The 25,370-nt window shown below is 38.8% G+C and overlaps 1 protein-coding gene and 1 long non-coding RNA gene across 6 annotated transcripts in view; one reads left to right on the forward strand and one right to left on the reverse strand.

The window, feature by feature from the left end:
* LOC119024428 (suppressor of tumorigenicity 7 protein homolog) overlaps positions 1 to 25,370 on the forward strand; it is a 54,841-nt gene that overhangs the window by 23,417 nt on the left and 6,054 nt on the right. For 4 of the 5 annotated variants that reach the window (XM_037107227.1, XM_037107228.1, XM_037107229.1 and 1 more), the window contains 9 exons: positions 11,096 to 11,178; positions 14,254 to 14,413; positions 18,362 to 18,416; positions 19,102 to 19,217; positions 19,338 to 19,413; positions 22,041 to 22,195; positions 22,372 to 22,469; positions 22,836 to 22,950; positions 24,221 to 24,293. In XM_037107227.1, coding sequence (XP_036963122.1) covers positions 11,096 to 11,178; positions 14,254 to 14,413; positions 18,362 to 18,416; positions 19,102 to 19,217; positions 19,338 to 19,413; positions 22,041 to 22,195; positions 22,372 to 22,469; positions 22,836 to 22,950; positions 24,221 to 24,293 — 931 coding nt within the window. Of the gene's footprint in view, positions 1 to 3,108; positions 3,169 to 11,095; positions 11,179 to 14,253; positions 14,414 to 18,361; positions 18,417 to 19,101; positions 19,218 to 19,337; positions 19,414 to 22,040; positions 22,196 to 22,371; positions 22,470 to 22,835; positions 22,951 to 24,220; positions 24,294 to 25,370 lie in introns of those variants that run through there. The other variant, XM_037107230.1, reaches the window with a different exon arrangement.
* LOC119024432 lies at positions 1,636 to 4,717 on the reverse strand. Its single transcript, XR_005076470.1, has 3 exons — positions 4,455 to 4,717; positions 4,094 to 4,224; positions 1,636 to 2,023 (listed from the first exon to the last, which is right to left on the reverse strand). It is a non-coding gene; the product is annotated as an uncharacterized LOC119024432 (long non-coding RNA).

Genomic DNA, 25,370 nt, shown 5'->3' on the forward strand with positions numbered 1-25,370 from the left:
CCAGGCCCTTTTTCTGCTGCCATCCATAACTTCAGCAGTCTACATGTGCCAACAGTAACAAAGCTCAGACTCTGCGTTTTGATCATAGGATTGGCCAGAGTCAGGGGAGGTGAGGTCATGCTGTTGCTCTTTAATTCATTCCCAGCATGCTGACCGTACTTTAGGGCTGCAAGTAACGAGTATTTTCATTATCGATTAATTACTTTCTCTATTAATGGATAATTTAGGTCTGTAAAATGTCAAAAAATTGGGGCAGGTCATAAAATTTGTCATCTTTTGTGCAGCAGACAGTCCAAAACTGAAAGAATCATCATTTACTGTCAATGAAAACAAAAAGTACTAGACCATAACTTTTAAGTTCTGCAATCAACAGATCTTTGCCATTTGTCTTAAAAAAAAAATGACCAAAACTAAAGATTCTCATTATGATGATGATGATTGATGATGATGATGATGATGATATATTCTTGATATTACTCATATAGTCTTTAATATGAACTCCACCAGTGGAGAAATGTATTAGGAGAGCAACTTCAATATTGTGGGAGTGGTTTGGTTACAAAACATCGGATGTACAATGAATGGCAGTAATATGTGTGAAGTTTAAGAACACTGTAAAAGAAAAGGAGGAACTACAACAAACTTAGGTGTGCTACTGTGAGTTCCCAACCTAGTCACCGGGATAAATGTTGTCAATGTACATCTCTGCGAACCATGGATGTGTTTAAACTATTTATGTTGCATCTTTGTTTCTTTGGGTTCAATTTTCTATTTATGTTGTGATGTGACAACTTTTCTTATGGTTTGGTTAGCTAAAAACAACTTGGTTAGGGTTGGGGACAGTCAAAAACATCCAGTTTGGTTTGAATAAACATGGCTGGAAAATGTCCCAATGTTTCTGTAAATATATCCATTAATGTAATCTTTACAAGTGTTGAAACAGTCATGACAGCCATCCGTTCTTAAAACATTAAAACATTTAACAGATGTTAAAATTGTACACTTTTTCATCAAACTTTGTTTATTAGCTGCATATAAAACAGATGTCAGTAGAATAATATGAAGCTTGGAGTACTTCACAGTTCATTGAGTTGAAAGTCAGCCCTGGTATCTGTAAAATCCCCCTTTTGGATACTGATACTTCCCAATAACATGGTAAGTAAGAGGCTTGACAGTAAAGATGAGAGAACTTGATGATCTGACCACATAAACCAGTGGAGTGCAGTGGTCTGGTGTCAATTATTTGGTCAGATAACTTGAACCCTCTTCTATGGATGGAGGTGATGAGGAATGAAAACATCACTGTTCTTGGCATATCCCCTCAGCCATAATCATTATGTGTGCTTGGCTACTGATGAAAAGAGAGTTTCTGGGTGGGTTGCAAAATTAGTTTGAATATGATTAACATCCAGTGCTGCCTGGTATGGACAGAATATTATTTGGTTGATACAAGCATCTCTGCTTGTAGAGTATTTAACAGTGAATTTGAGGGGCAGCAGGACACTGTGGTGGAATTAGAAAAAAAGGGACGCTTGTGATTTCTGACCAAACAATATAACATCTAATTTCTCTGTTGCGTGACTGTATTCAAATTATAGGTCTTTTAGAAAAAGGAGGAATAAATTATGGAGCCTGTAATTTGACAAGTCTTTACTGTTATTTTCAGTCTGCCATCATGTTGGTGTTTGCACTCTCCAAGAGCTGCTGTTCAGCTGTTAACGGAGCAGCTGTACGACCGCCTGCTGTAATTTTCTAGTGTAGTTGTGAGTGTAAACACCTGGATTTAAACACTCTTTAGTGGCACATGCTGAGATTATCATTTGACAACACAGTAATGATGAATTGAGCTATTATTTTGCAGTTGGTAGAGTGGACATCCCAGTTGCAGAGGTTTTGTCCCCACTGCAGTGGCCCCGGGTTCGAATCCCTGCCTGGGGTCCTTTGCTGCATGTCACTCCCCCTCTCTCCCATCCTGTTTCCTGTCATGCCTTCATCTGTACGTCATTAAAGCCATATAGAAACGCTAAAAAGAAAAAAAAAAGAATAACAGTGAGGTTAAAATTTGAATTTACATTCTTTTTATTAAAGATTCTGCATTCACTGCCAGTTGATACTACAGCTGCTCATGGCTTCTAAAAAAAAAAAAAGGGGGTTGCGGGCTCCCCACAGGGCTGTATGTGAAGACTGCTTCATGATAATTCCTCATGGTTGATCTTCAAGGAAACGCAGTGATAATTGAATCGGTTCAGTGGGATCTCGTACAGGGAATCGCCGCATTTATCATCATCATGTTCGAACGCTAACGTAGAGCTGCAGCTAACCTTGTCAGCCATTTAATTTCACTGGGCTCTCCTCCATCCTCCTTCTTTAGTCTCAGGCAGTAGCAGAAGGAGGAAAGAAAGTGCCTTGTGACCAGAAGGTCACTGGATCTAATCAATGGATCAAGAGGGAAATCCTGTCTCTGGTGAAAGCAGATGATAATGTTTCACCCTTCCCTAACAACTGCCACTGATGCGCTCTAGAGCAAGGCACTTAAGCGCCGATTACTCCATTGAAACTGGTCATGTGGAAGACTGGAATGAAACTGGGCTAATGCTTGGAGTAAATGTGTGTTAAACAAGCGATTGCTTATGAACAGAAAATGAACATTATAAAGGCCCTCTTGATGATTAGATAAATATTTGCATTGTGATAATCTGGACTGAAGAACTGATCCATGGCTATCTGAGGAAGATCCTTCATCCATTCTGCTGTAGGGTCATTTAGGGGTTGTCATGGTTACCCCAGCAGGAGGAGACTAAGGAGCACCTGCTCCCGCCCCCTTTCATTAAAATCCATGTTATTGATTGGCTGGACTGGCATCTACAGACCCCCCTTGTACTTATTCTGCTGGGTTACTAGCGGGAGAGCATGATGGAGCTGGCTTACAATTGCGTCAGCCTGCTGTCACTCATAGACAGCAGCCAATCAAGAAAAACAAACCAGACCAGCGGCCCCTGCTAGTAAATGTGTTCTGTGAAAGACAGCTAGTTGCTGCTTTGACTGCTGTATGGATGTGGACAGCCAGTGGAGACACATAATTATCTTGACTTCTGGTTGCAGAGGGACAAAAAATCTCACTTTGACTGTGTTTTGGTGGCTCTGGTGGATGTGGCGGTGGAATGGAGGGTAAGTAATGTGGTGTTGCTTCATTTGGTGTGCTGCTGCTGACGTGCTGTGTGTCGTCAGGAACTCTACAGTAGCTGTGTTTCTGATCTTTTCCCTTGCAAATGGCCTTTGTATTGTGTACAGCAGGTGGCCCTGTACATTTTGTATTGATATTCATGAAGTGGACGGTTTGCTCAGTGCGTGGGCGAGGGCCTGCTGGCTCAGTGTGTGTCTGTGTGTCTGTGTGTTTTTCTTGCCTCTTTATGTCTGAGTTGTATATCGGTGTGTGTACTGTTTGAGGGATAGTGAAAGCAGATATTCGTGTTTACATTGTGGCTTGTTGAGCAGAGCTAGATTAAGCTTGGGTAGAAGGGATGTCATTCAGTCTTTGTATTTATTTTTTGTCAATGTCCTGCATGTTTGTTTTCTTTGTTTACTTTTATCCTCTGCAGTTGTGGAAAATGATTAACTGTACAAGGTTGTTTGACAGATTGTGTCGGTCATCACAGTGTCTCACAGAACATCTTCCTTCCCTGACTTTCACCAGCAAAGACAAAATGACTTCTCTTTGTGGCAGCATCACAGATCTCATTTAAGACAAGACATTTGAGAATAATTTTTACATTTTCAGGAAAATATTCTGTCTTCTTGAGGAACAAAAACAATATGACATTTAAAAGCAACATCTTAACACAATCCCTCATTGTTAGTGTTGCCAGGTTTTCATTTGGGTAATGCTCATTGAATACTCAGACACTACTTTGTAAGTAGTTCCATTTAAAATCTAAAATTAAAAAAGTTTCGAACTGAGATGTTATGTCGCCATTCTCTTCCACATGTGCGTCTTGTAATTTAGGCAGCATCTTTACCACATGCTGTGGCTAATTCTAGGATGAATCTCCCTTTGTTATGCCCTGTATTTATATGTTTGGATGTTTCGCATTACCTAATATGACTGGAATTGATTTTCCTGGTTTGCTGCAGAGATCTTCTTTTCTTAGATCTCTTTTCTGTTTCTGCACAACAAGGGGAAAAGCACTCGTTCAGCTCTACGTCAGTTGTTTGGTAGTCCTTCTCCTGGCACCCAAAATAGATACACAGAATTTGCAATTAGAGATTTTGTGTTAGTCCTGTCTCTCTCCAACTGATACCATTCCTCTCTCAACACCTTCCTTCTTTCTCATGTTGAAGATAAGTTTGGGGAGCATGTGCTGCATTATTATAACTCATTGGAATTTCATAAACATAAGAAAAAAACACTGTCTATATAACACATACACACGTTACGCACACTGAGACTAACTTACTTGCTGCTGCTGCTGTGACAGATGCTGGCTACACTCCGCCATGCTCAAAGGTCAGCAGAGGTAGTTAGACCCAGACAGGCTCTGCTAGCAGCCCCATCAGTCAGGGCCAGTCACACGAGCCAGGCTATGAAGCGCTCCCTAATCAGCTCTGCCAAAAACATTTCAGGTATGAGCAGCTGAGATGAAGTGACTTACAGCTCAGGTGAGGGTGCATGTGGCCTGCATGGTCTCCCAACTTTGTGTCATGTTGCTGACATGTTGCTCAGGATAACATTTGAAAATAATGTATTTCCCTAAGCAGTGTCACTTTATCAGAACACCCTGCCATGGCGACTGGCTGCTTGGAAACATAAGTTTTAGAATAATTTTAGAGTATTTTCTAATTAAAAAAAACAAAAAACAAAACAGAAAATATCTCTTTTCATTTCTGATAATAATCCAACACTCATTTGTCCAGCTAACATCCACTGGGCTGTGAAGAATCAATTGACATGCACTTTGCAGCCTAAAAAGATGCTCTACAGTGGAATAGATCTGGAGATTACAGCATGACTCAGTTTTATGACACAGCAGCGCTCTTAGTGAGGCTTGGTAATGACACACTCTAGGACGCACATTTGAGCTCCATATGTGAACTGTAAAACTCACCACCACATCACTAGTTTCAAAGTGATTCAAAAGAAATTCAGTAACTTGCTTGTGGTACAGCTGTTTGAATTAGATGAGCAAAGTTCCATCACTGATGCTGCAGGATTGAGGCTTTTACTCTGACATCAATAGTTCATTAACACTGATATATTTAAGCTATTTCTGTGGACCTTTGGCTTTATGTTTTCCATCATTGTCTTACAACATTTTGTCTGTTACAGCGCTCTGGGTTTTAAAATAAAGCATGATTAAATGTTTCATGGTGTTTGAGGGTGTTCCCATCAAAAATCAATCAACAGTATAGAGTTTGAATTCACAGTCTTACAGTTATTGAACAATGCAGCACGACATCTAAACATGATACGGCTCAGCTCAAATCGACCTTACTCAATTTTGGTACAAGGCACTTATCTCAGTTCTGTTTTTCAGTGCAGAGTGTACCACCTCAATGTAGGTGGGATTCTTAGCTGATCGTCATAGCAAATCTGAGTGAAATTGCCACGACATCTTCAATGCGTCACAAACACAGTGGAACAATGGGAGAACGTCTTCTATTTTTTTATTTTGTTTTTTTTAAATCCTTTCATCAGCAACCAAACAGATGAACATCTGAGCTTAATCAGTTGACATAGTTAAGTGGCTGCCATTTATTAAAATCTGTGTCAAGTGAATTAAAAACATATGATCCATGTGCAAGGATCTCCATGTCAAGCAAGTTTATCTCTGACTAATCAGTGTGTCTTCGCTCTGCCGTTTAGTATCGACTGGGTTTGCTTGGAACCTCAGCTGAGGTGATACCAGATAACTTAACAGTTACCAGGTTGACAGCTTTGACAATGGAAAACCAAAAAAAAAACAATGTTCCAGTCAAGTCAAATGGAGATGTACCATGCAGTGGGAATATGGAAAAACATTTTTTTCTTGTTGTAGATACTATATTGAAGCCAGAAAGCCTCAAAAACAAGCAAGAAGTAAAATTGTCTCATTTTAAACCACATGCAGCCATTGATAACAATGTAAAAAGAAAATGTGCTAACTTGTCCACTATATACATAGTTGGACATGTCTGTATTTAAAATTGCCACAGTTTCTACAAGATTCATCTGATGTGGATGCAAGTCCCTAGAAAGAAATCTGAAAGTCAGCACTTTGATCATATATTCATTGTATCATATTCAGTGTGGAATACAAAACTAATGAAATGTTTTCTGCATTTAACATTGTTGTTCCAGAAGTACTTGGTACTGGTCTCTATTGGAGGTAAATGTTTAAGTAATGCATGTTGCCCAAAGGCAATACATCTGCTGTAGAGTAGTATATGTGTCAGCCTTTACTGGTACCAATAGATTCATATATAATGATTAAGACGTTTCATTTATTCTCTTTTGCAATCAGAAGACATAGATCTAGCTTGGGTGTGTGACTGTGCATAAATGAGAGTCATTGTATGTTTGAATGTGTGGGTGTTCACGTGCGCCTCAGTGTGTGTCTTTTATAATTCCGGTCATGGCACAGTCTCCCGACCGTCCCCTCTTCAGCAAAGGTCACATCTCCTGCTGTCTCCGGTGACATTTAGTCTCGAGTCTGTCTGTTAGAATTTGTCCCTTGAATTCATCACGTTATCCTCCCAACATGCTCTCTGGCTGCCTCCTGATACAAACTCAGTGGAGTGGTATCAGCCAAAGAGGTCACATGCTTGAATAATGGCCCAGCAATGAACATTTCTGAATGAGAAATGTCCCATTAAAATATGTTGGACCAGTTCTGAACAGTTAGTTGAGTCCGGTGGCAAATTAATTGAATACAAGTTTGATCTTTGAATGTTAGAGTTGTTTATTAATCAGGAAATGCCTGCAACTACTTCTGTTTTATGTTATTGAAAATGGACTTGTTGTCTCAAAATGTGTGCTGTCATCCTTGTATTTAAATGATAACACATCTCTCCCTGTCCTATAATAGCCTGCTTTTCCCTCCATCTTTGAGTGTGGCATCTCAGAAAAACCTTACAAACTTCTCATTTCCTATTTGGTCAGACAGCACATCTTAAGAACTAGGTCTGACTGAGCATAAAGCCACACTTACTCAATGACAGCAGGACACAGATATACAGACTCTGTTTGAAGCAGCGCGCTTTCAGACAAATCAACAAGGACAACCTTAAGCAAAGCACTCAACCCCAGTTGCTCAGTTGTAGCTGATGTGGAGTGGGCTTGCCTACGGTGTTACACAGTGCCCTAACACCACCATCTTTGTTTTGCTTTGTTTCCACATAAGGCAGTTGATCAATGCTACAAAAACTGAAAAGGGTCTGCTCTGTACAGCAGCGGCACCAGAGTTGCAGGAATCACACCTCACTTATCACATCACAAGAGTAAGAAGAGTTGGTGGAGGATTTGTTGTCAAAGTGAAACGCAAAGGGCCTGTTTGGAAATGTTTTGGATATAAACCAAATGAAAATAAGGAATAACTGGGAAAAGGAGTTGATTACATCACTGAGAAGGTGGAGATGTACAGGCTGTCCCCTCGTCATTAAACAGTAAGCTGGCTGCAATCAGTGGGCTGATTTTAGAAACACACAAATGCCACATTTGCTGAGAAATATTCTGAGGAGGAGTTCTATGTAGTTTAAGTGTTCAATGGTGAGCCCAATCCTGAATCCTGATAGCAGTGAGTCTTTTTTTCTTTTCACTGACTTGATTGATTGTTACTTCACTCACTGCACACAAGGAGGGAACAGGAACATTCAGTCTCAGTGACCTTGTTATAAACTGCACATGGCACAAGAACAGCAGAATGACTCAGTCTATATATTGTAAAGTGCATGACAGGTTTTGGGCATTAGTTTAGGAAACCATCATGCAAAAACAGAGAAGCCAGATGTCTTTATGGAATAGTGTATTTGCCACAGTTACTATCTCAAAGTTCAGTTAAACACTCCCTAGAAATGAAGTCCAATGAAAGTGGCACTTTTGGCTTCAAATTATCCAACATTGCAGCTTGATTACTTTTTAGATTATATTACTTGAATCATTTCATCAAGTGTGACATTTTAAATGAATATTCTAATCTCTACATTGCTTGTTTTGGAAATTAAATCTGGGACTTTTGGATCATGCCCACTCTACTTTATTGTTCTATGTGAATAGACCGTATGTCAATTCTGACAAAAATAATGTGGCTTGACAAAGATGAAAAAGTCTCTCACCAGCCAGACAGCAGTATCCTCTCATCAGTGCAGGCTGACAGCAGCTGTCAGGCCTGTTTGACCGCAGGCCCATCTGAAAGACCCTTTTCTGCTTGGACGAGAGCCTGCACTTCACAGCAGTGAATAGCTGGCCAGCTGCACTTAGTTTATGCACGTGTGTGTGTTTCTGTGTGGCTGGGGTTCATATGAGTGGGGTCTTTGTCCCAGTCTCCCCATCTTCAATATGAGTCCTAGAGAATTAACATGACAACCCAAACCCCCCAGTCGTATGCAATGATCTGTCAGTCAGGAGAATCCCAGAACAAGTCTTCATTACTGCAGTGGCATCTTCCAGCAATATCTGCGGGTTTCATTCGGCTTCAATGCAAGCTGTTCTAATAAGTGAACGATTTTCAACTTGTACTTTTTTTTCTGTGATACATTACTTTTGATAGCAATTTGTACCACATCGGGAAGAGTCTATGCAGTTCTCTGTTGCTCTAACACTCGTTGTGAACTTCAACTTTGGAAACAGCGGAATGGGAAATATACAGGCCTTTACTTCATAAAGAGTGCCCCTGTCTGAGACCATACCCTGATGAAAAGATAAAGTTGTTATTATTTGACTATAGCCACCAGGGGTGACACTTACAATTATTTAATAATCCTTAAACTGTCAATCATTTTCATTATAAAGTATCAAAACCTTTCCCGAAGCCCAAAGTGACGTCTCCAGATAGCTTATGTTGTCCTACCAACAGTCCAAAGACTCTTCATTTACTGTAATAAATGACACAATTTGGTTACCATTCTTGTCCGCTATGATGCTATTTTACTCACCACCTTAACTGCTGACATTTGGGGATGTAGTGACAATGATGGAAATGACTAAACCTGAGAATGCATAGCTCAACCATTCAGAGGTTTGAACTTGCATTTTAAACAGTTTAACCATGATATCTAAAAAGTTTATTTAAAGAAGCATAATCATTTATGATTTTTTTGGCCAGGTGTATCGTTCACAAACATCTTCCCTCACACTTCTGAAGGCTCTTTGTTTAGTGTTTTGAGCAGCCATAGATGTTTTGTTTGAGGAGTCAGTTAATCTCTCCAAACAGATCATTGTTTATATGCTGTTCCCGGTACGTCATCTTATTCACTTAAGCCTGTTTTTTCTCACATTTCTATGGCTTCTATGAAAAAAAAAACCCTTTACCCGTATCCATCTTAACACGACCAATACTGAAGCATAAAAGCAGGCCTTCAGAATCATAATCAACCGGAGACAGAGTTTTTTTGTCAGAAAAAAAAATGCTCCAGTGTTGTCATTTTTTTAAACTGGAAATCGTCCTCAGATGATGAACAGAAAGGTCACAGCTCCAGATATCATCTGCCACTTTTGTAATCACCGTTTCTTTTTCTCTTGTAGAGATGTGTGTGAAATTGAAAACACAAATTGAAAACAGATGGTGGTGGAGGACTCTGTGACACTGTTTGTTGCTTCATCCTGGATAATAATATCACTTGTATTGCAGCTAAACCACCTTTGTCACACTCATTCCCTCCAACTGTTCCAACAGTGACTGAATGTAGACCTCATTTAGATCGCCAACTAATCTGCTACATAAACTATAAATACACTAACTTTTAACACTATCCGATGAGTAGGTATGCATTGTGGTGTTGCAGAGTAGCATGGACCAGCTCTGTACTGTAAGGCTTGAATTATGGATCATTGACTGAGTGTTGCAAGCATCAAACTCCCATGTATGTCCTTTAAATTGGCTAAATTATGTAATATTAGACAGACGGCAGGTATTGCACATCCTGCCATGTGACTAATGTGCAAGCCTACATTGTGCTGTCTGCTGAATTAATATATTGTGCAGTCTAACTGTTATATAGTTCTTGTTTTGCGTCATCAAAGGTTGTGTTTGCAGTCACATTTTGTTAATTTGTTGTCAGTCTCAGTTTAGGCTGCCAGTCAATTTGTAACACCAGTTTTACACTTAGTTCTTGGGGAGTACTGCTGCGTGTGTGAAAAAGAAGTATAAAGCCTTTTTTGGCTTCAGGGGAAGATGCATTTAATAAAATAAACTCACTCTGGTGATGTCATTCAGTAGCTAAATTTATTTGTGGGTAATGTAGGCTTCTGGTTTTGAAACAGAACAAGAATTCATGAAGTAAAAAAGTTGGTATCTCTGGCTCTGCCAGTTTTGAACATTTGTTTTTAAACTTTTCACAATGGGTTCAGCAGTATTTTAGGAGTGCAATGCTAGACCACTTGACTGCTTTTCAAAACCAGGCGCCTACATTACCAGCAATGCAAGGTGAAATGATGAAATCACCAGAGGCAATTTATCTGATTACATGCAGCTTCCTCTTGAGCCACAAAAGGCTTTATAGTATTTTCTTCACATGTGCTTTAAGCTCAGTTTCTGTTTCCTACCCATAGTGCACCTTCACTCTGTAGTAAGGCTTACCCTGGTCCCCTGGTGTTGTGTAATGTCACATCTGAGCAGCAGGGCTCTCTGGGAAATGCCAAAGCCTGCATGTGGATGACGTGTTTAAGCATGAAACGTTTCATGTCTTGGAATCATAAATGTCCTTGAATCCTCTGAGTCTTTTTGATGTTTCCCTTGCAGTCTTAACTAGTCCTCCATGCAGACATGACCCAGTTTCATACAGACACACAGCATTTGAATCTACAAATATCTTTTCTCATGTATTCGCCGTTGGTGTAGAAAGAGGTTTTTTAGTATCTAATTATAAGCTCTAACCCTTTCTTCTGTTTGTGTCTCCTCTACAGTAAGCATGTTTCTCAACACCTTGACACCCAAGTTTTACGTGGCTCTGACGGGCACTTCCTCCCTCATATCAGGACTCATATTGGTAAGAAACTTACTCAACTTTAAGTAAAAATTGATGTTCCCTGACAAAGCTTTGAAGGTGTCAAAGCTGTTATACTCATTGCACATTGTACTGGTGCATCAGCTATGTTTAAGAATCACATCTTAAGGTTGATGACTGTGCGCTCATACTTGACATTCTCACTCATGATGTTAGAAAGTGAAAATTAATTTTCATAGATGGCTCCCCAGGTGACATGATGAGCCCAGGATGTAATTTGCTCGGACTGTAATCAGAGGTTCAGAGGCCACGAGGTGCTGAGGAGAGAGGAAATCTATACTCATTTGGTTGTTAAGATGACCCGCAAAAGAAAAGGCAGCATTTGGCACTTTGCCATTTCATATCTTTCCGGCTCATGATACCATGCAAGACACTTTAGAGGATTTTAGTGCTTTCCAAACTGAAGTGAAGGTATTTTGGGATTCATTTTTTAAAACAATTCCAAATTTCAGTTTCTTAAATATGATTATTTGCAGGCTTCTTTTCTCCATGACAGCAAATCGAATATCTTTAGGTTTTGGACAAAGCAATCCATCATCCTCATCTTGGGATTTGGGAACATTCTTTCACCATTTGCTGGTATTTTATAGAACAAATACTGAACAGATGAATTGACAATAATCATTAGTTGCATCCCTACTGTGTACTGAACTGTCCCTGAGCAAGGCACTTCTCCTTCAGCTGCTCTAGAGAAGCCAAAATGGGGTAAAGATGTTGCGTTAAAGTGACACACAGCATTTCTGAGATGTGTTTTTTTGTTGCAACTATCCCTCAATCTACAGCTTGGCAAAGAATTTTTTGGCGTCTTACGTCATTTTTCAAAAATGGGTAGAATTAACAAAGATGCAATGTAATAGAACTGTTGGCGAGGTTATTCCTACTTATGTAGGTAATTTATTTCTCTTTCAAGTTCTTCACAGAGACGGCCAACTGTGCAACAGTGTTTGGTCTGTATTTTAAAATAGCTCCTCTCTTAATTAACTCACTCTCTCTCTCTTCCCTGCGGACTATTGGCCAATATGTGAGGCTGCTTAGAAAAGCTGTTGCACATGCTCTGAGATGAGTAAGAAATGTAGAAGCCAACTAGTTTAATTGAAGCGATACTGGTCTTTTCTCTGTAATTGGAATAGATGTTTATGTACGGATTTGGTAGATTTCCTCTGAAGGGTTCTAGATAACCTCCATCAGAATATGATATCACTTCCTCCCTCAAGCCAAGGCCGAGTGTAAGAGCTTTGTCAGATGTTTGTCTCTACATTTAGTCAAATGCTGTAGCTCTGATTCTCAGTCACAAAAACTTTAGCTATAAGAGGCTCTGATGTTAGTATATTTTCAAACCCTTGATGTTTTGAGCAACATTCTTGTTTAAAGGATCATTTCACCCAGAAATGAAAATGTATATTGTGGATTCATTGTCTACTAAGGGTATCACGATTTGATAGAAAATAAAAGATTAGCACAAACAGCTACACTTTCGACCTTAATGCCCTTTTATGTCATTCACATTTTCATGTTCTTTTTAAAAAGAGGGAATATTTCACAGTGACAGTTTGACTTTATTCTGGTGCTATTCGCAGGTTAGGATTAGACAAGTTCAAATATTATTCACCAAAAATAAAGACTCCTGAGTTCAACACCCTTTGGTGATTTAACATTAAACAACAAAATTCAGTTTGTTACAAAGTTTGATGTTTCAAAGCAGTCCGGAGTAGACCCTCTTCCCAAATAATTGAATCAAGGATCTTTCAGTTCAGTTCCAGTTTCCTCTACAAGTGAACCCTCTTCTCATCAATAAATACTATCCGAAACACAAATAAAATGACCCATACAGCTCATCAGGTGTAATTAAAGTCTCTGCAAGCCCTGAGATCACAATTTGATTTGAAAAGACGTTATTATCTGTGAGCCCCGGGGTGAGTATGTAATTTCTGAATCTTTCTCATTTTAGGGGAACTTTTTCTTGAATATTTATAGTCACAGTCTTGTGCTGTTTGCCAGTCAACTGTTCCACAGAGCAGCTGGTTGTGGCTTGCTAAAAAGCAATTAGATGGTGATTGTCAAGATACAGAGAGTATCTCTTTATGTGTTTGTGAACCTCCACTGCTTTCAGCAACCTTCATATATGGTTGAAGGGTGACAGGACAGATGTTGTTTGAAAGTAATATGTACAACTTGGTTTGACAAATGCTTAAAGGAGAGTGATGCGCAAAGCAAGTGCAGGGGTAAGTCATAAAGGTAAATGGCATGCACTTACTGGATACAGCACACTAGAGCAGTACTGATGACAGTGCAGCTGCCATGCAAGGTGCTACCTTGCTCATCAGGAGCAGCCTGGGGTCCAGAGTCCCACTCAGAGACGCTTTAACATGTAGATTAATGGACGACCCTCTCTCCTCATCTCAGACATGTGTCATCATGATCCAACAGTCTGCAGATTTTCAGTCCAAATAAACTGCAGGTTTTACGGATTCATTCCTCCTCTCTAGCTGAGGGTAGTAATTGGAAAAATTCAGGAGAAGCACACTCCTGGGCCTTTGTGGCACAAGGCTGAGACCCACTGATGCAGACAGTGTTAATCACCGGAATAGCTTAGTCCACATTCTGATTAAAATGGAAAGCAGATGGGGAATAGCTAAGCACAACTAAAGTTCTTTAGCTGACAAAGTATTTTTCTCAGTTATGTGCTGGCCAGTAATTGTCTTGATATGAACATCTAGCTTAATCAGAAAAATCTGATTAGCTGGTAAACATTGAAAGTGGCTAGAACTTTTAGGTCTACTACCAGTGTTTAATAGACTTACTGGACTGCAGTACTTTTGTAAAGACTGAAATTAAATGCTGCTTTAAGAGTAGCACTAATGCAGATGTTAGATTAAAAATGTTTTACTCCTAATATTGGTATCATCATTGGCCCCAGAAATAGACTCTTAGTCAAGAGAAATGTTAATAGAATGTTTTGAACTCAAACAACCCTTTCTTTGTCCTTCATGGAATAAGTGTCATATTAACTTGAAAAAAAAAAACAAAAACCTTTTTCTTTCTCTGTTTCTCTCTCAGATATTTGAGTGGTGGTATTTCAGGAAATATGGGACCTCCTTCATAGAGCAGGTGTCCGTGAGCCACCTGCGCCCCCTGCTGGGTGGTGTGGACAGCAGCTCCCCCAGCAACCCCAACACCAGTAATGGGGAGGCCGATTCCAATCGACAAAGTGTGTCCGGTAAGAGCTGATGGGTGGAATATCTAGCATAGACATAAGAGCACCTTATAGTGCTCTGTGATGCATCAGTGCAAAACACAAGGCAGTCCTTGATTTTGAGAGCAGTATCCTGGCAGCAGATCAAAAACACAGCTCTGCTTTGTTATTAGACATCATAGTCATGAAAATATTACTAAAAACAAGTAAAAACAGCTTCAGTGTACAGGAGGTTAGGGGCCAATTGATTGTAAAGTTTGTCTCCATAAGAAGGAAAAAATGTTTCAATGCTGTGATTTTACCTGGATATCTTTTGATTTTAAAGATGCACTATGCAGTTTTTGGTACCATAAATAAGGTAATGATACAAATGTAGAAATAGCTATTTGTTATATTGTCATAACTAAATAACAAAGCCGTCCTCAAAGTCGATCAAGGGCCCTACTTTTTAAGCTCTAAAGGTTGCTTACTTGATCCAGTGAATGAAAAACAGGTTACAGCATGTGAAATTGTCTTGTCCTTTATGGAGAGTTTCTTTATTCAGTTTCTTCACTCTCTCTTCAACAGTGAAGATTTTCACATACACAAAACTACACAGTTAATACTACACCATTAACCTTTTCTGTTATAGTTTGACATCATCATAATGGTCAACAAATATGGAGCTAATGGGGCAACACAAATACAAGAACAACATAAACAGAAAAATGTATCCTTTAAATGTTAACGTTCATCATGGGTCTTGTGATGGTCATCATCACCACCATCTATTTATTTAACTGCTGCAAGGGGCTGACTTTGAGTCCCTGCTCACTTCAGCTTTTCCACTCTAGATCTCATTTCTTTGCAGGCTGCTGTTGCAGTAATACAGAGCCCTTCACTTTGGTTCTGCTATGTTAACCTCAAAAAGGAGAGTTAAACAGCCAAGATGTTGTAAAATGTCAAAGCAGCTTTTCTGCTGTACTGATAAAAGTTCTCACTGGTCTGCTGAATGCAAGGAAAGCATTGATTTTAAAGTGGCATTTTGAGAGAGGCTTCCACACTTTTTATAGATTTGCTACCAAAATACTTTTAGGACGGAAGAAGTAGACGACTATTAAAACTGAGATGCAACACAGAGACATCATTGAATTGATAATGTCATCCTTTGACACTTTGTGGAGTTGGTACATTTACACTTAACTAGAGACTGTTTATTTGAGATGCTGCTTCTAGATGAGTTTTATGTTAATGTGTAACTTCCAGCTGTGAATCAGTTAATAGATCTTTTACGTGGGTGTTGCTACAGGATTTGTCTTTTGATGACACTTCTGTCTCCCAGCTGCTTTAATATAACTTTACAAACACTGAAATATATTGTAGTATTTTCATTATCAGACACAGTCTCACACAACTTGCAGCCTTTTTGCTGCATAGAAGGTGTATATATATTCCTGCACATGCAGTATTGATACATGGTTATGTACAGCCTGTACAATAACTTAATTGTTTAACCTTTTAAAATGATTTATTGGATCAACAGTTGCAAAAACAAAATTCCTTTATAACTGTTTGTAAAAGTATAATGATTAGTTGATTGATTGGTCGGTTGATCGGATTGTTTCGTTCAAGTTTTCAAGCAAAAAATCTTTGCTTCTTTCTTAAATAACAACAAATAGGGGCATAACTCTAGAATAAATGCTGACTGCTGAGAAGCGTATTCTGCTTACACATCCAGGACCGTAGCTACTGTTAAGTTGTCAGCCATGCAGCTAGCCAGCATACTAGATGAGTTTTGGCATTCACACCATGAGAATAGGAGATTTAGATTTTTTGCTGCTTAACATGCTGACTTAAGTGGATATCTCTATAACTCACTACATGGTTATGTCTACATAGTTTTTTGATTGAATTAAATGATAGATATGAAAATAGTCAGCATACTTAATGATCATATTTAGTGGCAGCCTTAACTGTGTGGTAAATACAATTTTTTGGATTCTGATGCAGTTTTCATCCTCAAAACAAGAATTAAGAGAAGTACAGAACAGCAATAGCAAAACAGGATCCACGTTTTGTCTTTTCTGTTTTAAGGAGGGATTGTCTACACACTCAGTACCACACTCGGCATATTGAGTTAAACAGTGAATCAGACCTCCAGCCTGACAGTGCACTTGTTGAACTACAGTCAAAAAAATTCAAGTATCTTCAGCAAGATCCTCCACGGTCGCTCTGTGAGCTCCGCTTAGTGGCTTCTTGGCTTCTGTTCTCCATCAGTGAGGCTTTGATCATAGTTAATCCTTTGAATGTGTACTTGCTTCCCCATGGAAATTCATTAATTTCAAATGAGGAAATGTCTTAGTGCTGAATAATTCTTTTAGTTCCAGTGTCGATAATAAAAGAAAACATTTATTCTATATATACATCCATAATTTAGCACACATTAAATGCCTCCGCCTGCTCATGTCTAACCTCAGCTGATCAGTATCATATCCACATGTTGGTTTAGAAGCCTTCACGGAGGCATGATGCAGCCGGATTTTGTTTTCAGCCAAACAACTTTGACTTAAGTAGGATTATGTGAGCTATTAAATCAACAAGCCATGATCGAGAGAAGAAAGGCAGTCTAATTATTTGGACTGTGCTAATCCTCAGTTTTCTGGCTAATAATCTACTCTGTGTAATAATCCCTCCATTGAAATCAGAGTTGCAGGGTGTAACATATTATTTGTCTTTGTTACAACAGAAGTCACTTGATTGAAAAGTCTTAGTCTGCACTTGAAATGAAAAACATGTAGTACAGAATGAATTCAGTGGGTGTGTATCAGCTGAATAGATTGTGACGTGGTTTCAGATGTCTTGAAGTTTCTTCACTTTAAGTGGTGGGCTTTAGTGGCTTTAGTGGCTTTTCTACCTTGTAGAGTAAAGATGGTTTAGCCTTGGAATGATATCGACGAGGGTAGCAGCGGTATACCTCGCAAAACAGATGGTTATCATACTGTGTACACTTGCTTATCCAAGGTATTCATTTCTGCCATATTAGGGTTTCAAATTACACATATGTAAATCAAGTTTTAGCAAGATTGTCTGAAGGACATTGCATTTTGTGAAATCAGTGATGTATAAACAAAAAAAACACTTCTGTTCTCATTCCTTCAAGGGTCATTGTAACTGATTTAAAGGATAAAGTTTACCTAACAATGAAAATCCAGTCATTAGCTACTAACACTATATATCTTGAACTTCACAGCAAAACAATGTTGCTGCATTCTCCTGAACAAGTAATGTAGACGATGACTTGTTTTAAAAAAGTAGAAGATCCCAGATCCCAAACTAATTGGAAGAGATGTTATTTATACCCTTTTTGAATTTGAAATCGTCACTGTAGCTGTTTTTATATCTTGTATGATTTATATTTATGGGATTTTGGACTGTTGGTCAACAAAGCAAGCAACACAGAGATGGCGCCTTCAGCCGTACATGGACTTTAAATTATTTTGTGACATTTTATAGATGAAACATTAATAAAATGATACAAACATTATGAAAAGGAAAATTGTTGTGTGACAGCACTAATAGTCACATTAATTGTACAAAGCAGCAGTTTAGTATTACTCTACCTTAAAGATTGAGGATTTGAGAGGGACAGATTAAAAAAAAACAGAATGATTGAAATCATTGAAGTCCATATTATATTGAAGTTCATATTATAAAATCCTACATTCATCTGTTCAGTGCTCTTAGCCAAAAAATAAAAGGCTCTCGACTGTTCTCTGGGAGCTTCTGCGGAAGCATGTATGGTCACTGAGGACTTTGAAGGCCTTTTCCCTGTCAGCCGTGCTCTCAGACAGGTCGATGTGCCAGTCATGGAGCTGCAGGCTGGATGGCAGAATGCACAGTCGAGCCCTTTGAAGTGTGCAGAGGAGGCTCAGTGTCGACTTTACCCTTGACACTCATCATCAGTGTTGTTCTCTTTCTGTCTCCCTCCTGCAGAATGTAAAGTATGGAGAAATCCGCTGAATTTATTTCGTGGAGCCGAATATAATCGGTGAGTGGTGGCAGCTACCTGCATCAGTCTAGGGTTCCAGGAAAACACAAGCCTCCACTGTCTTTCTTCTTTCTTTCTTCTCTCTGATCTGCATGTCTTCTGTTTTGTTTGTGTTCCTAATCAGTGTCAAGTTTGCTCCTCTGCCTTTTTTTTACCATCTTATTTGTAATTATTGGGCTATTTCTTTTTCTCTCCTCTTCTGTCATCTGTTTGTCATTTCCCCCTCAATTACAGTACATTTATTTTCTCTCGTTTCATTTAGTTTTTTCCTCAGACCCTCCAATCTTTCATTCTTCTTTGAGATTTTTTTTTCTTGTCATCAGTTTCTATTTTCAGTCACTCCTCCTTTATTCTCTCTTTGATGTGTCTGCCTGCTGTTTCTTCCATTGAGTCATCCTCCACTTATATATTTCTCGTGTTCTAATTATCCTGTCATTTTCTCTACTTGTCAACCCACATGCTGAGCTCTGGCTCTTAACTTTAGCCACTCCGAGTCAAGTACAATTCCCATTAAGTCAGCACATCTCATTGCTTATTTACAGTCATCTGAACAACTTCCCACATCTTACTTATACCTCATTCCCTTTTTTGCTTGTCATTGTGATACTATGATTCTTTACATCATCCTCTGTTTGAACACTTCGTTGGTTTCTAATTATGAATGTGTCTCTGTGCTGGTGTTCAGGTATACGTGGGTAACAGGTCGAGAGCCGCTGACGTACTACGATATGAACCTGTCAGCACAAGACCATCAAACCTTCTTTACCTGCGACTCAGACCATCTCAGGCCTGCAGACGCAAGTCAGTAAACGCACCCTCATGCATATACAGTACATGCATCTGGATATGTGTGCACAGGTGGTAATGTGACTCCTCGGACTTCTTAAATATGTGTGTTTGTGTGTGTATGTTTGGCGGCAGTTATGCAGAAGGCATGGAGAGAGAGAAATCCACAGGCTCGCATCTCTGCAGCACATGAAGCTCTGGAGCTCGAAGAGTGAGTCCACTTCCGCTTTATCTTCCTCTCTTTGATCCCCATTCACACCTGGTATTAAAGTTTGATCCATATGAGGACATGCTGAAAAAAATGCTGAACTAAACTAAATGTTAAAGCTGCAGTGTGCACATCTTCTGCTTAAATGTTCATTTGAAGTAAATTACACTCAGTGTAATGGCACCATCTGCGCTTATATTAGTTCCCTGTATACTTGCTTTCACTGAGCAAATTTGTCTGCCAGTGGGCACAATATCTCCCGGGAAAATGGGCACTGACTGGTGATGACAGGCTGGCAGCTTGGCACCATTTCTGTGGGTTTTCAAGTATACATTATAACCTAAATGAATAAATAAACTCATTTTTTGTCCTGTGTTTTGGGAGGTGGTGCTCTGACGAATGAGACAGTTTTTTTTGTAAAAGCGGCACCAACAGTAATACCGTTTTAAAATAGTGACATTTACACACTTTGATGCGAGGTATAAATGCATCATGATCTGGCATGTCTGACCACATCTGGAGGTGGTCTGATTAAGTCTGTGTTTGGGAGCTTACCTGGGTGTAAATGAGCCAATGCAACATGCTGGCATTTCTACACGACATTAGCATTAATGCAGATATTTGTATATTTGTGTAAAGCTTACATAAAATATAGATTGTCCAAATTTAGAGAGCAACAAGTGAAAACGCAGAAAGAGACACACCTCTAGTAAGGATAATGCATCTATCCATGCAATGAAGGCATCAAATAATGCAAGAAAAAAAACCTTTTTTAGATACTCTTTATAAAAACAAAGGAATTACTATCCTATTATATATGCCAAATTTACAAGAGGTGACAAATATTTGAGAGTTTGTCATAGCAAACGTTAGTTTCACCAAACTCCACAACTCACAAAACACTTGGATTTTATTAAGGAAGTCTGGGGCTGATTTACAGCCACCTCAAATTACACAGAAGAACGCAGAAACAAATTGTCTATTATCAAGATAGTGTGTCTATATACAGATCTCATTTAAAAATGGGATTTAATATGACTGTTTCACAGGTGTCTGCTTCAAGATAAGCAGTGTGGATTAAAGTACAGTAATATAGATATGTCTGTCAAATCATCTGTGCTAATAGTGGTGATTATTAATTATAATCTTTATATGCAATAAGACAATCAGGTAGTCCTTGGAGTATATGACGTGAAATTGGAAATTCAGAAATAACGTTCTTGTTACAATGATTGAAAATGCTCCATAAATATTTAATTTTCCTGTTATAAACTTTTATTCATCCAGAAAACACAGATTGATTTTTGTCCTCATTTTCCACCTGTGACCTGCTTTATATTCATGAAGTTCAATAAATTAATTTATCACTGACCAGCAGAGGAGAAATGTGTTTAAATCAGAACTTGTTCAAGGGCGCAGCAGCAGGTTTTTTAATCCAATTTTACTCAGCCAGATTCTCTCTGCTGATTGTACCAAACCAGGTCGTCTTTAGGTCTCAAGCTGTCATGATAGTTGTTCAAACTGGTGTCTCGCTGGTACACATTTGTTGGGATTTTGACAAAACATGGAGGGAGGGTACATCACTCATTGGCACTCTGGTCTAATATTAAAGACACAATGAAATGGCTTATTATTTCCTTTCTACGTTGTTTTTAGTTTTGTTTGCGACCCTTTAAAATCGAGTGTCTTTCCCTGACCGCTCTTCACAGTCTTTGACTTTAATTTGGATGTGAGCAATTTAATCAAAGAGGGATTTCTTCTAAGATTCTTTGATTCAAGGGGTTGTTCAGGGTCTGGAGGGGCAAAAGTGTCCAGTATTTTAACAGTAAAATGCAAAAACTTGAAAGTTATGGGAAAAGATATATATTTTACTCTTTTACTCTTCTTATTTGGGAAAATCACGTTTGCAATTGCATGTTCTTCTTTTCACGTTCATCTTTATTTAAAACTATAAAATTCAAGCAGAATTATGTCACATCCTTGATTTTATTCCATAATCCTAAATAGACCTGCAACTAACACTAATTTTAGATGTCTTCCAATTAATCAGTTAGTTGTTTGGTCTATAAAATGTCAGAAAATGATGGAAAATGTTAAACATTGTTTCTCCAAAGCCCAAGATAACGTCCTCAAATGTCTTGTTTTGTCAGCAATCCAAAGATATTCAGTTTACTGTCATAAAGGAAGAAAGAAACACTGGAAGCTGGAGTCAGCAGATTTCAGTGTGATAGGAATTGAAAAATTAGAAACCACTTTATGCTGGTGGGAGTGTTGATGGGTATCTGCGTCATTCATAGGAGAAGCAACTTAACATGTTCTCATGGCAGTTTATGGTTATTTTTAGGAGCATGTGTGACTGCAAAGGCAGTGCAGAGGAACTGTGGCAGCGTTGCATGTCCCTCTCAGCTCTTATCAAGGCCTTGACAGCAGATTGACTCAGATGACTGCTTTGATCAGTAATCTGTCAGATGCTGCTCTCAAATACATGAGGCATAAAAGCTATTTTATAGCACCGAGACACCACGCTGTGTAGACAAACAAGGCATACAGTGCACTGAGTTGGTACATACACAACGATAAGTTAGTTGATGTAATTACCAACAGATCCTTCTACTTTTCTCCTCCTGTAGTTGTGCAACAGCATACATTCTGCTGGCAGAGGAAGAAGCTACTACCATCATGGAGGCGGAACGTTTGTTTAAACAGGCGCTAAAAGCTGGAGAGGGCTGCTATCGCCGCAGCCAACAGCTCCAACATCACGGTACACAGTATGAAGCCCAGCACAGTGAGTATAATCCACTCAGGATCAATACTGCTAATAATCATATTTTCAAAATGTCAGATTGCAGCAGGAAAACTGCTCTTCATTTTACTCTTTAAGGAAATAAATAGCAATTAGAGATATTAAGGGTTTAAACTGAAATGTCTGTGTTACATTGTACGTTTGCATGTCTCCACCAGGAAGAGACACCAACGTATTGGTGTACATAAAGAGAAGACTGGCCATGTGCTCCAGAAAGCTTGGCCGAACACGAGAAGCAGTTAAAATGATGAGAGATGTAAGTACACAGCCAGAACACACACACACACACACACACACACACACACACACACACACACACACACACACACACACACACACACACACACACACACACACACACAAAGACAAGAAGACACACACACTGAGAGGAGGTTGTTCTTTGATTTTTGAAGTTTCAGAGACTCCAGTTTTATCACCTGGGTCTGAAAAAACACACAAAGCCACATGACAGTTTTCATTTTTAACATTCAGTTCAAGGTTTCAAGGTTGAGTTTCAAGTCTTACTGCATAGTGATGAACCCAAAGCTCTTGTCTGCTGACATGTGTGCATGTGTCGCCCCCTGTCCGGTATTACATGTAACAACAGTTGTGTGTTTTCCAGTTAATGAAGGAGTTCCCTCTCCTCAGTATGTTCAACATCCACGAGAACCTGCTGGAGTCGCTACTAGAGCTCCAGAACTACGCCGACGTCCAGGCCGTTTTGGCCAAATATGACGGTGAGACATGACGAGCTTGCGCCCACACACACATACACACGTTTATGTTACATATTGATATCGTCGTACACAACCAAATCCAAAACTATTTCTACCAGAGCCTCCTGTCACTGCCAGTGATTGCAGGGACCAAGTGGTACTTTGCAATTACTTAATGAGTAATTAAACACTGAAGCCACTCTGTAGAGTGATTATGTGTACATTTATCTCATTAGAATATAAATTTATCCTGGTGCCAGTCTAGTGTTCATTAAAGCAGAAGTTATTGTCCTTTATTCCTGAGAAAAATCCAGTTAGTAGCTCCTCTACAGCTCCAAAAGTCTGAGATGTTTAACCTGCAAGTAGAACTGTAATTTCCTTTTGAACGTGTACTTAAAGATGAGAGATGCTAAATATATTTCATATTTATATATTAACTGTTAATATTCAAAATGTGTAGTGTAGTAATCTGAAACATTCTTTGAAAGGGTGTGTATAAGACTGACATGACACCTGTTGTCTTAAGATGACATTAATCAAAACATGAACCCAGCCAACATAACCTATTTGTGTGAAACTATTTAGCTTTATGTGTTAACATTGAGTGATATAATAATTGTTTCAGATGATACAGAGTTTTCAGAATATTTAAAGACAGTCAGTCAACTGACAGGAAATTAATAAAACTATTTTCATAATAGATACATTTTTAAGTCATTTTTCAAAATTGAATGGCAAACATTTTCAGTTTTCTGCTTTTATGTGTGATGGTAAGTCTTGTCTTTGGGTTTTGTACTGTTGGTCAGACACAGCAAGCAATTTTAAGACATCACTTTACTTTGTTGTAGAATTATTTTTGTGCATATTTCTAATTTTCTGACTGATCAAAAGTACAATTGTTATTTGCAGCCCTAATACCAACCCACATGTGGATATACACCGTAGATCCTTCAGGATGTATTTTATATAGCAGGTGTCATTAGACACAAACAGATACATGATCTTTTTGTTCATTTATCTTAGAGCTGTGTAAAGTTTACAAGTAACATCATTGAAAAAAAGCCAATTCACACCTAACTGTCAGAGTAAAAAATAAGACTTGATAACAAAACAACCCCAAAGCTTTGAAACCTAAACTCATCATCTTCACTCACAAAGCTCTCCAGGCAGCAGGAGGGTTATTAAAGACAGCCCCCCTTCCCCCCCCCTTAGCTATCACCTGTAATTCCAATCTTTTTCTATGTTCACTAAACACCCTCTCCCCTCTCTCTGCTTTGTGTCTCCTCCACAGATATTAGCTTACCCAAATCTGCAACAATATGCTACACAGCAGCTTTGCTCAAAGCAAGGGCGGTATCGGACAAGTGAGTATCTATTTTCTTTGGTTACAAAGCTCATACGGGCCGGGGGCTCCACATACCTGCTCTGCTATTTAAGAGGTTAAAATAGAGCTGAAAATAGCCCAAGGGACCTGGTTAGTGTGAGCCAGAGAATAGGACTGAACCATGGTGTAGTAACTGTGGGTTAGCAATGATTGTGCTCTTTGGTACAGGGCTGAGCTCAGGCTCGATCAGTATTGTGAGAAGTGAGTGTTTCTGTCCATGTACAGTCATACTGATGGTGCACAGATAAAAACAAAAGACAGTTTTTTATTCCTGTGTGCCCATTAAGTATACGTGCAACCCTGATTCCAATAAAGCAATAAAGACATTGTGAAACATAGATTAAACAGAATGTATTTATTTGCTAATCCTTTTTGACATATACTAAAGTGAAAACAGTACAAAGAAAATACATTTAATGTTTTGCTGCATCAACTTCCTTGATTTGGTTTTAGATTTTGGTCTTCTTTTGTATGCCTTTTCTGTTTTACACCTGGAAATAAGTAACCATTTTTCATCTGGTTATTTTGTTGTGGGTAAATAGGTGAAACAAGGTCTTTGGTTACCAAGAGCTTTAGAGATTTTGTGCTGTCACACACAAACACTTAATACTCCATGTTTGTTGATTAGAAAGCATGTACGTGTCTTTAGAAAGGAGGATGCTAAAACTCTAGTATGACACAGAGATGCATTAACTCAGTAGTCCGTCTTTACAGGCTGACTTTAGCTGCAAACTATTCTCACTCTAACTTTCTAACTTGTAGATTGATCATATTTGATCCAAATGTGTATATTGTAGTGTAGTAGGCAGTTTGGTGGTGGTAGCATTGTAGTCATCTAACTACAAAGTACATCGTTTATAGCGTAATGTTAGCTTTTTACTTCTGGCAATTTAATTTACACTTCAAAAACCATAAAAGTGGTGTTTCTCTGTCAGGATTATCCTGCTGAACAAAACATGTAGGTGTCAAAACCTTGAGCTGCCGTGGAGGGTATTTTCTACAATAATCCAAAATCCAATTCAAAAATTAATTTGACTTTTTGTTCAGGATAACAGGA

This window comes from Acanthopagrus latus, chromosome 8, assembly GCF_904848185.1.
Source record: "Acanthopagrus latus isolate v.2019 chromosome 8, fAcaLat1.1, whole genome shotgun sequence".
NCBI classification, from domain to species: domain Eukaryota; kingdom Metazoa; phylum Chordata; class Actinopteri; order Spariformes; family Sparidae; genus Acanthopagrus; species Acanthopagrus latus.